This window comes from Lagopus muta, chromosome 2 (genome assembly GCF_023343835.1).
Source record: "Lagopus muta isolate bLagMut1 chromosome 2, bLagMut1 primary, whole genome shotgun sequence".
NCBI lineage: Eukaryota > Metazoa > Chordata > Aves > Galliformes > Phasianidae > Lagopus > Lagopus muta.
In genome coordinates, this window is record NC_064434.1 from 49,511,300 (window position 1) to 49,526,765 (window position 15,466).

A 15,466-nucleotide genomic window follows, 5' to 3' on the forward strand; every position below is an offset into this window, starting at 1 on the left:
CAGAGAGCAGAATTCAGCGCTGCCCCTCTGCTACCCTCATGAGGAGATATAGGTTGCTATGAGGCCTCCCCTCAGCTTCCCCTCCCATAAAGAGTTGGCGTTTCTAGAGAGCAATTCAGTCCTTAGCTGGACTGTGCTCCTTCCTCTCTTGTGTGGCATCCCACAGTACACGGTACAGCTGGATGGAAGAAACAGGGACTCTCCCACACTGGCCTACCTTTAGACCATGTCATTCATGCCCAGGAAGGACTGTTTCTGCTGCCCTCCCAGCCACGCATATTGCAAGTATTTTGAGATTGGGCTGCTGTGAGGAAATAGGTAAAACCTGTATTGGCACAAGGTTTCTGGTGAAGAACTGTTAGATCTCATAGAACCCTGTGAGAACAAAACCTCCCTGAAGTCCCCTGGTGAGTAATGATTTTGCCATCTGACACCACTCCCGGCATAGCCCCACACTCGCTGCCAACAGCCCCCCCTGCTGCTGACCTCATATGTTCCACCTGAAGCTTTGCAGAAAACGCAGGGCACCATTTAATTGTTTTTATGAGTATCTTTATTTGTCTTAGAACTCAGCCTATACTTCCCACTGGTCTCGTTCCCATCTGCACTCTGCAAACGGATCAGTGATTTCACTGCCTTTTCAATAATTCAGGCTGTGTGCTTTAGCGATGTCATCTCGGAAAAGAAGCACCAAGGCGCAGCGCTTCCCACCGGCGGGAGGAGGAGGCGCACGGCGGAGGCTTCCCTGAACCTTTCGCTTCATTTTCAGAGACATTTGCATCAGAAAGGTCCAGTCCCTCAGACAAAGGTCAGATGCTCTTCAGCGGGAACTTTTCCCTGAAATCTGACCGCAGACCCAAACTTTCTGCATCAAAAAAGCATCTTTCCTCACTGACATCTCCAATATACAGGAGCACGGTATTTTTGCTCATTGCAACACAATGCATTTTAAGACATGCGAGGCCAAAACAGAAGGCTGCTGTATTTCAAGCCCAGGCTCTTACTCCTGCAACGCTGCACGTTAAGAAATGCCGCCCCGAGAGGGCTGGAGGCAGCACACAGGCCTCTGATGACACCCCGAGCTCTGCGCGGCCCCTCCCGCAGCAACACCACCATCTTGCAGCTCTCGGCGCCGGCGCAAATTCCGCGCAACGCCGCGGGCAAAGGCTGAGTCTCCGCTTCTCCCCATCCTGACCGCGGGGGCGGTGTCCGTTGGCGTTGTCGGCGCTCTGCTGCCTGGGCGTGTGTCCGTCCGTCTGTCTGTCCGTCCGTGTCCCCGCAAGGCGGGGCCGCGCAGACCGCGCCGGCTGCTGCCATCTGGGAGCCGGGGCGTGGAGCGGAGGAGGGCGCAGGGGGGGGACGAGCATCCTTCAGGCCGAGGCTCCGTTCGTTTCTGCGGGTTCCGTGCCCGCTCTTGGGCACCGGTACCAACGAAGTACCTGCAGAATCGGTTTGCCTCCTCCTGGTTTTTTTTTTTGTTTTGTTTTTTTTTTTGTTTTTTTTTTTACCTTGGTGATTTTTTATTTTTATTTTTATTATTATTTTTTTTCCCTCCCACGAAGAAGCTTCCGAAACTGGGCGAGAGCTGATTTCCCGTAGGTGGTGCCGCGGCGGGGAGGGCAGCTCCCTTGCCACCCCCGGGCCGGGGGAGCAGCCCCCGGCTCCGCTCGCCCTGCCTAGCGGCTCTTTCCGCGGCACCGGCAGCGGGGCGAGCGGCAGCCGTCAGCCCACAGCCCCGTCCCCGGTGGCGGGCGGCGGCGCCTCCGCTGAGAGGCTGCGGGGAAGATGCGGCCCGGAGAAGCCCGCCGCGGGGAGGGCGCTATGCGGGAGAGATAACGCGTCTTCGCCAGCAGCCGGGGGCGTCGCGGTGCCGGCGGGGGGAGTCAGCAGCCCCCGGGACCCGGGAACCTCCGGAGCGGGCCGGAGAACGGCGGGACGCGGCCCGGCGGCGGGGAGCGGCGATTTGCCGTGCCCGGCTCCGCGCCTCGGGACCGGCGTGCGGGAGGCTGAGGAGCGCGGGCGGCAGCAGGAGGAGGAGGAGGAGGAGGGCAGCGCCATGACTCACTTACAGGCAGGGCTCTCCCCTGAGACTCTGGAGAAAGCCCGACTGGAGCTGAACGAGAACCCCGACACCTTGCACCAGGACATCCAGGAGGTGCGGGACATGGTCATCACCCGGCCGGACATCGGCTTCCTCCGCACCGATGATGCCTTCATCCTACGGTTCCTGCGGGCCAGGAAGTTTCAACACTTCGAGGCGTTTCGCCTCCTGGCCCAATACTTTGAGTACCGCCAGCAGAACCTGGACATGTTCAAGAGCTTTAAGGCCACCGACCCGGGCATCAAACAGGCGCTGAAGGATGGTTTCCCTGGCGGGCTAGCCAACCTGGACCACTATGGCAGGAAGATCCTCGTCCTTTTTGCTGCCAACTGGGACCAGAGCAGGTAAATGCGGGGCCACCTGCCTGCTTTTATCCCTTCTTCCCCAGGGGGATGTGTGGGAAAAGCTGTGCCAGAGCAGAGGGAGTGGGTGGGTGGACAGTGGGACACAGGAGCAGGGCAGCAGCCTGGAGGTAAGGGAAGAAAAGAAATGTATTTGATGACTTAGCACCTCTTCAGCCATTTCATCCTTTAGGCTCTGAATTTTTGGGAGCTGCTCAGGTGTTCTTCTCAGCCAGGTGCTTTGGGGTTTATGCCCATCTGCTTCCCCTTCATCACAGGGGTTGATATGGCAGATGCTATGCTCGACCCTGACAAAGGCTGGCTGCACTCATTGTGCTGGTCTCCCTGCTTCAGCACACACAGAGCTGCTCAGGTACAGTAGGACAAAGTGGGAGATACTGTTTGCAAATCAAGGGTATCCATCATGGTTTTGGAGCTGAGAAGTTTGCCCGTGCAAAAAGCTGAGGCTCCAAATCCTTTCCCTCATCTAAAGAAAGCCCTTTCTGAGCCACCTGGAAATGCTGGGATGAAAGTTATAGTAACCATTTCTTTTCCCCACTCATGCTACTCTGAGTGTGAATCCACTTGCTGGTATGATCCAGGCATACAAAGCTCTGGTGGCAGGTTGAAGGAGGCTGATGCAGTCTCCAGAATAATCTCATTCTTCTGGGGACTGCTCTAGCCTGAAGATGACTTGGCAGGCTGGCCAGAAAACTGCCTATCATTAGGGCCCTTTCTTTTAGCTTTTGGCTGGGTATTGTAAGACTGTCAGATGCCATGCCTATTTTCTCCTGCAGTCGTAAATCACCAACACAGCTTGACTTCAGAACATGTAAGTGTGTGCATCCATAAAGAGAGGACTCTAAAACCTGCAGCTTTGAGCACTGCATCTCTAGGCTTCTCCAGGGTCTTCAGTGCATGCAGATTTAAGATCTGCAGCACTTAGTGAGAAAAATCAAAACACCTGCTAGTTGCCTTCACCCACATTATCCTATACAGACAACACAATCTGGGCAGTGGCAGTGCTGAACACTGAGGGATCTCCCTCAGCTGCTTTGAAACTGGCAGGATCATAGTTGATCATAGTGGATAGAATGGGTGCAGAAGTATAAGTGTTTGTGCAAGGCCCTCCCACAGGCTGTCCATGGCCATTGTGGGAGGGGGCTCATTCTGCTCCCATTACCAGTGGGTGCTTCAGCTGGAGTGGATCTCTGCCTGCTGTGCCTTTCTTCCTCCAGATAGAGTGGCCACATACATGCTGCCTGCCAGAGAAGCTTCCTTGCCCCTGCTAGCCCTTGGGTTGTACCCAGGGGTCAGAAAGTTGCTGTCTAGCACAAATTGAAACTGCATCCACCACCACACTGACCAGGAAAATACAGATGGAGGTGGGCAGACCTGGGGCCAGATCCTCACTCTGGTGTGGTTTTCTGGCATATGGAGCCACTGACAATAAGTGATGAGCCAGGGTGATGTGGCTGGGGACTCTGAGGAGCTTCATTGTCCTTCCTAGGGACCAGGTCAAATTCTTATTTTAAAAACAGCTCCACAAACTCTTAAAATCAGCAAAGGAGGAGTTAGCAGAGGAGTGGATGTTTGGGCCGTTTATTAAATCATGCATCTACCATAAAGAATTTCCAATGTTTAAGATAGCATGGACTGCTAAATACCATTATTTCTCAGTAATGAAGAAAATTCCTGAAACTTTCTGACACTTTGCAGATCATCAGCACTTAATCAGATGAATACCAAGAACTGGAAACCTACCCTAAGGAACCTGCTTTAGCAGGGGAGGTGGAATATATGATCCCCTGAGGTCCTTTTCAACCCCTATGATTCTGTGGTTTTGTGTAACCTGAGCTTAGACAGATTAGCACTGCAAAAAACATATATATATATATATATATATATATAAATTGCCATGTGAATAGAATAACTTCATTTTCTTCTTAATTTTGATTGTGCTGATGTTTAAATTGCAGGAGACCAGCTGACACAACAGTACATTTACTGTGATTTTTGTCCGTAAGTGCTGTTGGTACAATTCTTTATCTTACAACAGTAGAGTGACTGAGGTCCACCAGCATACCCAATGGCCATGTCTGCAGCAGAGCTCCTGCTCCTCAGCAGCACATGCCTCAAGCATGCTCTCCTCTGGCTGAGAGGTTCATTTTGAGACCACAGCACAGACAAAGGGGAGAGCCCTGGAGCCTAGCTGTGGGGAGTGGCTTGCTCCAAGGCTCAATACACATCAGCAACAGACCTGGGAATGAAGCTAGGCCACTCTTTCTTCCTAATTATCCATTTCCATTATCTGTTGTCCAGCAGCTGCATCTATGCAGTATTGTGTGGGGAGCACACTGAGGTTTCTGCACAGTATGTCTCAAGCTCATGCTCTAACTGATTTGAAATAGTGAAGCAAGTAAACAGTGTTCCTCTGACAGCAGTGCTGGGAGGATTCCTTTTCAAAGTTTGTTTTGTTAGGACCTTATTACATGCTTCATAAACTAAGTGAATAGAGCGCAGCAAGTCTCCAAATTTATTATGGCCAGCATGGAACCATTAGAAATAAAAAGTTCTGAGTTTTTTTTTTCTTTTTTAGATGAGTTTCAGACACGCTATAAGTAATTTATTTAGCATCAGTAGTCTTATCATTTACACTGTTCCAATTAGAATGAAAAGCATGGGAGGCAAGAATTCCTATGGTAAAACAAACCCGTCTACTCAGTGTTAAATCATTAAATTAAAGCAGGGCCTGATAACTGTACCAGCTGTCCTTCCATCTGAACAACTAAATCAGGATCAAGTAGCCCAACAGCTTTCCAGACCCTGTTCACTCTCCATCATCCTTGCCAAGATGACACTTGGGGTAGTGGGATCAGCCTCCCATATGAGCTTCCAGGCCATGGATTCATATCTGTGTGTGGCTTGTAGGTGTGTATTTGCATTTGAAGATTCTACTTTTTCACATGTCCAGATGGTGAAGTTGTTTTGGGTTAATGGCATGAATAACTTCAGCTCTCACAGCAAAGGATCTTTTGCTGTTCATGTTCTTCAGTATGCTTTGTAGCATCTGTGCACAAGCTCCTCATAAAATTGGTCCATTTTGATGCTATTTTCTTGAGCTCTTTCCTTGTATTAGCTATCTCAGAGATTTCCTAGAAAGTGCAGGAGACAAGTACACTAATTCATGGTTCTTGTCTGTGGTGTAGTGACCATGAAGCAAGGAAATCTGAGTGTGTATACCTTGTGTATATCTTGAGGGCAGTTCTTTCACTGAAATTGTGAAAAAATTATTAAGCCAGAACAGTAGATTAGAAGTGAGATGATGGCTCAGACTCAGATAGCTTTCTCCTTTAAGCCACAGTCGCACAATGGCTCATTTGAAAGAAATCTTTACTTGCCAAGACAGTGATGATTTTAAAATACAAGTTGTGTATTCTATACTAGTTTGGCACTTTCAGGAGACATGTAGTTTAAATTCAAGCAAAGGATTTGCCATTTATCTCTTCTAGTTAACAGTTTGCGCCTTGAGTGACATAATCATTCCACCCAGTTTTAATCCTCAAGTTAACTTAAAACTTTTTGATATTGTGGGTAGGATGGCAATTAAGACAATAGGATAACTGCCAAATTGGATTATCAATTTGAATGTGAACTGGCTGGAATCAAAATGTGTCTAAACATAAGATGTGGTTGTTGCCACCTATCACCAAAGATGTTTGGTATTAAAAACAGCTGTCCGCTAGATTTGACAAGACTTCTGTCTCCTGTGTTCTCCCTATCCTGTCCTTCTCTTGGCCATGTGGAAACCACAGTGGCTTCTGGTAGCAGAGTTAAAAGGTGAAAGATTGTAGTGAAGTACTACCAAGAATGTCTTCCAGACTGTTTTTCCTATAAACCATTTGAAAACTTTGATGCTGTTTGTATCTCTTAAAAAATTCTCATAGAACTATTCTGTAAATTGCTGCCACTGTTAAATAACAAGACAGTGGGATGTTCAGCAGGTTGAGCTGTTCTGTTCTTGACAAATCAAGGCCTCAGTGAGTGATTACTCTAGCAGACCTTGTTGCTGTAGAAATGGTAGCCCTCTTAAATTTATAAGAATCACTGTCAGCATGGCTATTAACTTGTCAAGCCTTTCTAGCCTCATTGCCTCAAAGTCAACTGGAACAGAACATTTCAGGAGGCAGTAGAGTGTATCTACACGCTGGTCCCCACCTCATTTGAACTCAAGCTGGGGTTGACATAGAAAAGGAATATTACGAGTGTATTATGTATGTGATGATGTATTTTCAGCTTGTGTTACTCACTTTAACAGCCAGGCTAAAGAAGTTGTCTGAGCTCTTCATTGAATTAAGCATGACTCTATAAATAGAGGACATTAGATACATATAAATTAGCCATGAGTTCTAGATTATCCTAGGAATGTGGTACCTTGCTAGCTACAGAGTGTGCTGGAAGAGTCTGCTGGAACAAGGGAACGTTGGGCATAAATAAAGCAGGACTTGTCTGTGCCCAGCTCACCTCCAGGCTGCCTCAAGACATGCACAGCAGTAAGGCTGCTAGTGCACCCTGCTTCCAACAGCTCTGCAGCCAATGCCTTGGAACTGGGACCAGAGTGAAATGAGGGTCTCCTAAATAAGTACTGCAACTTAGCACACATCAGTAAGAATAAAATGATTGTGTCTTTTCTTCATATTTAGTTCTCTTTACATTAAAGGTTAATATGTTATATTTTTTTCTTTTTGCTTTAAAGTATAGAAAAGCAATCAGAGCCACTTTGTACCAAATTTATTTCATAGTCACTAGTAGCTCTCATCCTGCTTTTCTCCCTTTTCATTGGTTGTATTTCTGTATCTGTATAGAATATAATTTCAGTGTGGAGTGAAAGCTTCAGCAGTGCAATCCCAAGGACTGGGAGTTAACACTATCTTATCTAGAGAAAGGCTTTTTCTAAGAAAAATAAGCTACCTACTTGGAGTTTGTAGAAGTTGATGGTAATCTGCAAAATATTAAAGTAAAAGCCTGCATTAAACCAGTAATTTGAATATCACCTAAAAGCTGCAATTTCTGCATCAGCTTTTACATAGTGCTCTTGGTGCTGTATTTCTGCAGAAATATAATTTATTAAATACAGAATAATGCATATTTCTCAAACCAGTATACTAGTTTTTCAGAGGCTCACAATTCGTGAAGGATTGGGAGTTCAGCTTTTAGCTGTAAAGGTGCAAAGTACATTTCATCACACATCTCTGAAAGCTGAAATGATAATTATTTTGGCAAATATTTCTATCAAGGTTTTGGCTGGAACAAAGCTAATTATGGGGAAGCAGTTCCCTATGTGGAATAACTAATGCAGCAGTAAGATCACATGGCTGTTGTGAAAAACAGCTCCCAATTCTCAGATGTTATTTATCCAGGGTAATATTGCAGTTGTCTTACCTACTGGTTAAATTTCCAGAGCTTGTCTGGAGATTGGCTGTATCAGATAGTTTGTGTGAGATTATGTAAAGAAGTTCAGTGCCATTTGGGTTAGCTTGTGGTTGGCTGTAGGCAATGGAATAGCCATAGGTTAGCTTGATGTGTGTTTTTTTTGTGTATCTGAATCAAGTAAATTTTTCCACCTTCTGTTTATGTGGGATTTTCATGTCCCTAAAGCCCAGCTATGATTGGAGAGCACCTGTTGTGGTAAAGCCTGTGCATCCTGGTGCAAATGTGAGCAGTAGTAGCAGTGAGGCGAAATGCTGGACAACATGTAGCTGTCTGTACACAAATAAGTCTACTGTGTGAAAGCTTTACTATAGTTTCCTTAATCATATTTCATTTGCTTGGATTGTTCAGGTGGTACATTCAGTACTCAGCACCTGAGATTTCATCTATCACACCAAGCTCACATTTCTGGCTTACCTCAGCATGTGTCCAGCAGAAAAGCTGCTTTAAATATCCATTAATGGATTTGTGTTTCTTGTCTGGTTTTCTGTACTGTACTTAAGTAATGTATCAGAAGCAGAAGAGGAGGTCCATTACAGAATGAAAGATCACTCTTATTTCCAGCTAATTGCCCTAAAGCGTATTAGAGGGGGGAAACTTGGTTATCAGTGTCAAGTCCCTGTGTAAACCTAATGTGGATTTTCAGACTTAAATGAGTATCTCAGATACTTCCCTTTGACAGAGAGAGTTGTTGCTTGCTTCTAGCTAGGTATTTGTTCTTCAGGATGTTGTTTTCAACAAGAAAACAACCTTTTGTTTTTTACATTGGGTAAACATACATTGTCATTGTCACTGTAGACAGTATTTCTCACACTAAGTAAACATGCAATAGGCGATGGTGAATATACTATACATAGATTTGTGGAGACCCAGCCCTGTGGCTATTGGTTACTCTCTGTGGTGGCTGAAGTCCTTGTTGATATCTAACAGTTTTCCCACTGTCTTGAGCGATTTCAGGATATTATTAGGTACATATATATACATATATAATTCAAGTATATATATATATATATATGTAAATAAATAAAGATGTACTATTTACAGAACTGATCAAACAAAGCAAAGTAGCCTTTTGCCACCAGAGAGCCATTAATCTAAGGCATAGATTATATTACAATTACAATATCATAATAATAATAATACATATTACAATATCTTTTTAAAGTCCCATAGGGAGAGTGTTTAGGGATCTATTGCAGGAAACTGGGAATCTTGGACTGGAGGTTGGTGTTTCCACTAGCATCCTGCTTTGTGGAGCCCCTGTCATGGACAATAAGGTCACCTAAATAAGGTAGCACATATGGCAAGTGGGATTGAGGCTAACTGTATAATTTGAGTAATTCCCATTTATTTTTCTTGTAAATATGAGATCTGATAGAAGGTCTGCCTAAGGCTGAGATATTTGTAAATAGCTGCTGTCACATTGCCTCACCTGGGGATGCTTTCCTTCTCTATGCCACCTTTCCCCTTGGAAGATCTCTTACAGAGTGTATTTCTCTCTAATTTTATATTAAAAAATACTAATTCTGAGACATGCCCCATTGGTTTTGAAGGCAGTTGGGCACTCTCCAGCCCTGCCCCTGAACCCAAACACAATGCTGTGTACCTCACCCCCTCAGACAAAGTATGCTTTGATCCTAATTCTGGCAGTTATACAAGACATTGACCATACAGGGGAACTTCAGTACTCTTCTTGATTAGGCATCCCCTAATGTCTTTGCATGCCTGTGCTGTAGCGGATAGGTTAACTGGTGACTCAAGGTGCATTAAGACCATTTTAGTGCCAGTGTAATCTTCTGTAGCCTTCCTGCTGCAGAACACCGTGAACATATCTCATTTCACTTCGGTCAGGAAAGAGACGATGGATGATTTCATTTTTCCTCAAGTCACTTTTTACACGACAGAGTTGTGGATATTTGTTGCTTGTTCAGAGACATCAACAGCAACTTTGGCATTTCCGCCTCCCTAATGGATGTTGCATGCAGCAATTGGGCTAGGGGAGCTGTTTTGCCTGGAGAGAGGGAGAGAGCATCAACTGGGCCAAGCCTGAGGCACTGTCTGTGCCTGTGGGAAGCTTTACCCAGGCTTGCTTCACTGTACCTTCTGCAGAAATGGGGTCCTGGGATTACAGCTCTTTGATCTCCCTGTGGAAAAATTTCCATTTTCAGTAATGGCCTTTTCTTTTTTCTTTTTTTTTCTTGCCAAAAGGAAATAGAGAATTTAAGAATTTTGAGGACTTCCATAGGGAAATTACAGAGAAGAATTTTTCTTCTGCAGTTCTCTCTCCCTACTGGAAAAATCTGAACAATAAAAGGGACATACAAAACTACCTGCAAATGTGAGCTCTTTGAACAGTAAAAAATTAGAAAAAAGTGACTTCTCAGAAAAGTGGAAAATAGAAAGAGGAGAATATGAAAACTCTTATCCTAGTCAACCAAACCAAATTCAAATCAAAGAAAGAGTTTTTAAAATGAAGAGAAATATCATAGTAAAAAATAGTTCCCCTATTCTTTTCAGAGGAAAACAAGCTTTTTCTTGTTGACTTGAGTTAGGCTGACATTAATAATCCCCTTTCCCGGGACTGTTTAGTCAGGAGATTCCTCAACTTTTATTAGGCTAAAACAAAACTACGTGGAAAAATGTGAGAAGTTAGCTGGATCAGATGACTATCACATTTTTTTCCTTCTTTCAAAACATAGTATTGTGTATAATGGAACAGTGCACACACTGTATTAAAAGAAGTAACATTTAATATAATTTAATGCAATATTGAAATAGGCATATGTAGTGGAGATTTCTCTGAAAGTTCAGAACATTGAGAACTTCTGTGTTTGATAATGTCACAGGGCCCTATTGAAAGGACCAGAGACACCAGACAAAGGCTATTACTCTTAACCAGAGGCACTCCAACCCTATTGTATGTTACTTTCCACTTTTGAGATCCTTGAGGCTCATTACAGATCAGCCTTCTTTGTAGATTTAAGAGAAAACATTATGGGTAAGAGGATCATGTGGAAATTCCATTTTTTAATAGGGTAATTTTGGGAGGCTATTTTTTCAATTATTTGAAAAGAAAATATAGGAGGAAACTTTGGATCTATGCTTCTGGTATTAGACTCAGATTTGATATAATTATGATTTCAGGAAAATACTATTTGTTTATATACATTTGTACAGACATTTGAGATAATATCCAGAATAATTAGGCAGTCTCCTAGAAAAAAGTTCAAATTTGCTTTTGGTGTTTCATATTCTTATATTCTTTTGGTTGGCTGATGGTCTAGATATATGTAATCATTCCTCAGAGGATGAAGTCAACTAACCAAGCTTTTGAGATCTTCCTAAGCTTACATATCCACGACTTCTGAAGTTATGTATGCTGTTGGACTCTGGATAAACAGTGCAAAGGAAGAATGTTCAGAACTTCCACCATACCTTGATGTACATGGCTTAACCGATTCTTGCTTTCACATTCACAGGTACACATTGGTGGATATTTTGCGTGCCATACTTCTTTCTTTAGAAGCCATGATAGAAGACCCCGAGCTTCAAGTGAATGGATTTGTTTTGATTATAGACTGGAGCAACTTCACCTTCAAGCAGGCCTCCAAGCTCACGCCAAGTATGCTTAGGTTAGCCATAGAGGGCCTTCAGGTAATACTCTTCTTTCTTTCTTTTCCCAATTCTTTTTTTTTTTTTTTTTTTTTTTTTTTTTTTGGCAGTTCATTGTAAATCTGGAAGGCTAAGAAAGCACCAAAACTAAAACAAGAATTATGCATTTTTCCAAATAGCAAGGCTCTTAGCACCTTAATGTATCTTCAGACAAATTACAGTGGAGGAAGCTAATATGTGAGCTCAGTCTGCTAACTGCACTAAGTCCTGGCATGTAGGCTCCTTCTTTGCCATAAATAAGAGGGAATATCTCTGTCTTTATCCCAAAGTGACTGTCTTCCTGCAAATTCAGACCATAGCTTCTGCAGCTGCAACTTAAAAACAATCAGTTGATTTGTCATTCTGAACGGGCTAATGGAGTGTGGGGTGCTCCTGCCTTGCTAGGCCATTTGTTTTGTTGGCTGTACTGGTGACAAACTCACACTATATCAGTTGGCCTGAAAAGTGTGGGACAGATAGTATTTACTCATGGAAAGGCCAGCATGTGCTTGACTTTTTATTGGGTTAGGATTAATTTGAGCGGCATCTTTTAGGACTGAGTATGTAGTGATTTAAATTTCTTTCTGCTCCTTCTACATGTACTTTACGTGGAACAGGCACAAACGTGGAAAACATACTGTTGACTCCTGTGGTTTTTTAATGCTTATTAAAATTAAAAACTGGAATCCATGAAGTGGTTGTTTCCTGTAGAATCTTGAGATACTGTGTTAAAAATACCTGTAATTCACTACTAAACAAGGTAGTGTACTTTGATTTTTCAAGGACATATATTTATTTTCTGTGATATTTTCATCCTTTTTATGTTTTTATTACTTATAAAGCAGAATAGCAACCTCAACTTTGAACTTGCTTCTTTGATATTGAACTTTGATACTGCTATTTTGAAGAAACATGTATAGCAGTAATTTGGAGTTTTGATCTAAATCTTCAAATGGCTGAAAGAGTACACAGCCTGCTGATGCACACAGAAAGGTAGTGACAGTCATTAATGATGATTTGAATTTTCATTTTGTTGTGCTTACTTATGCAATGGTGTACTTAGTTTCAAATGTATATCACAAAGCAGCAGTGGGATCTGTGCTTTAAAAGTCCCGTTTTCTTCTATTGTTTTCAACATTGTTTTCTTCTTTGTGTTGCTTTTCAAAGTTAGCAGTTGTTTTCTCATTTAGATCATGAATAAATACTTCAGTACTCCTTGCTTTTAAATTATGGTGTCTCTTCTTGTACTTTAACCAGAAGTTATTTTGAGGATGTCAGTGGATAAGTTAGTTGGACTCTTAAACTGTGTTCTCACGGCATTAGTTGTTTCATTGCTGAGTTGAGGTGAAGTCCATTTGATTAGTTTACCCATCTGGAGACAAAACAGTCCCCAGTTTTGTATGTGCTAATATCCTCAATCTGACAGTGGTAAGCACTTAGGGCATCATTTTCTCACTGTCTCCAGTCTTGTTGACTTCAGGTAAGTAGAGATGCAACTCTATGTAGATTTATCTTGGAATCAATGAAAAGGGCTCAAGCCAATTGCATTGATCATCTTGGACAGCAAACCTCCCTTCAGAAATAATTATGATGAGGAAGAAAAGAAGAGAATATCTTGGTAGAAGGATTATGCAGAGAAACCCTGGGTAAGGGATGCATTTACTTGCATCTTCTTGCAGCATTTAGTGCCTAAAATATTCCATTTCCTTACACTCTATAATGATTGCCTTTTATTTTTAACAAAAATTTGTAGCAGAAACATAATTCTGAAAAACATTAAAGTAAGAAGCACTGAGGTAGTATGAAGAAGAATAAAAGCAGCTCAGCCACACAATTTATTTGTGATCTTTGTAAATACTCTCTGTTTAATCACAGAAATAGAATTTACTTTGGCTTATAAGATTTCACAGGGCTCAAGATGCTTAAAGTTACCACTTAGAGAATTTAAATATTTTTCTTACTTGGGTGGGAAGGGGAAATGGGATTAGTGACCACTATATTTGATATTAACCAAGTCTCTTTGCCTCCTCAATGAAATCTACTAAATTTGCATTTTATTTGGTTAGTTTTCATTGTGAATAGAATATGGCAAGTTCCAAACTGAACTTATTACAAGCTATGGCATTTCCGGGCTCTTCATAACTGTTTATTTTTCAAGAAATGTCTATTAAAAGTATAATAAATAAATACATACAGCTTTCCACTGTATGCAGGCTCTGCTTTACACTTTGCCTACACGTACGTGTTAAATGGGAGCATGAAAAGAATCATGCCCCTGATTAACTTGAATACATTAGAAAAATATTAAAAGCACATGCAGTTGCTTTCAGGAAAATAACCTTTTGGCTATGGAATTTTTTAATCTTAAAGGACAGTGATTATCTGTGATTCAGCAATTAACTAATATGAATTTCTAGCATATCCATTCCAACTGTGCCGTGCCATCCAGCTGGTGCAGTGTAGACCGCTTTTGATTTTCAGATCAAAGGGGATTACTAGCCAAGAAACGGTTATTGTCTCCTGTGGAGGTTGAGGCAGTTGGCTGGGATTCTTGACACTGCAGTCCTGGATGATTCACCGGCCTTGTCCTTGTGGAAAAGAGCAATACGCTTCACTGTGGATGCAAGTGGGTGTGGGATTTATGTTGCTCCTAGTCAGTGAGAAAGAATTTAAACTTAGATTCCTTATCTTTCTGTAATGAAGGATAAGCTCATAAGCAAATGTAACATGTAGTATTCTATTTTCTGAGAATGGTTTGTCTGAGTTAGGTAAATATGAGTACCTAAAAGCTCAAGGCTGTGAAATCTGGGCAGAAGGAAGCATCAAATACACAAGAGTGAAACTCTTAAATTCATGTCCTGACTTAGCACCTGGCAAAGTACTGGCTCTCGCCAGAGTATTCAGTCCTAATCTTTAGGTGCCCCAAAAGGGAGTTGGCCTCGATGATTTCTTGATGTCCCTTCCAACCTCTGTAATTCTGTGATTCTGTGCAATTCTGTGATTCTTTATCCCTTACTTTTTTCTGTTTTCATAGCTTGGAATACTTGGGCAGAAGGAAGAAGGAGGTTCTAGGTATGATTCTTTTATTTGTGATAGCTGCTTTATAGCTACTTGGGCTTTTATTATTCATCAGGGCACCGTTGTTTTCAGAAAGAAGTTAAAAAACAGTGTCAAAGAATAAAAATTCAATTTCAAAATTATATTGAAAGTTTTTTGCAGACTGGAAAGTTGTGGGCATACACGAAACGCTCTGCATGATGGCTGATTAACTGATAATTAGGATTTTAAAAACTTGGACTCTAAATCATTCTTGAATACTTCATTTCTATTTAGCTCACAGTAGTGCTTGTAAACTATATACAGATTGATTTTGCACGTTCCCATACAGATAGGTTTTGCAAAACTGCATAAGTATCGAAGGCTGAATATTAATGCATTTTGCCTAAGTGAAAAACTGGGGAACAAGAGATAATACACGTTTACACTGCAAACTGAACATATATGGGGACAGTCAGTACTGTCGCAGAAGACAGAAGACTTTCAAACTGAGGATTTTTACAGGGAGATAGTGAAAGCCTTGTGGGGACAAGGCAGGCAGTTCAACTGATCATGATTTCTTTTTGTAACAAAGGGAGGATTCACAAGCTAAAACAAACTGGTTACTGTGAACATGAAAATAAAACAGAAAGATCACAAAGACAGCATATTTGCAGCTACTATAGCTATCCAAAACATCTTTCAGTCAGCTGTTCTTGTGAATTGTGAGCATAATATCCCCAGTCAGATTGCCTCAGTAGTGTAAAGTGGAAGTAAAAGAGACCAGAGCATGTAGAATCCGGTGATGAAAAGGACAGGGCTTTCTATGCCCATTTTCTCTGAATAT

The 15,466-nt window shown here is 42.4% G+C and overlaps 1 protein-coding gene across 1 annotated transcript in view; it reads left to right on the plus strand.

Moving 5' to 3' along the window:
* Positions 1-574: 574 nt before the first annotated feature.
* The window catches only part of CLVS2 (clavesin 2), a 57,287-nt gene continuing 42,395 nt past the window's right edge, over positions 575-15,466 (plus strand). Inside the window, exons 1-2 of the mRNA XM_048936755.1 lie at positions 575-2,445; positions 11,412-11,586. Coding sequence (XP_048792712.1) covers positions 2,057-2,445; positions 11,412-11,586 — 564 coding nt within the window. The 5' untranslated portion in view covers positions 575-2,056. The remainder of the gene's footprint in view (positions 2,446-11,411; positions 11,587-15,466) is intronic.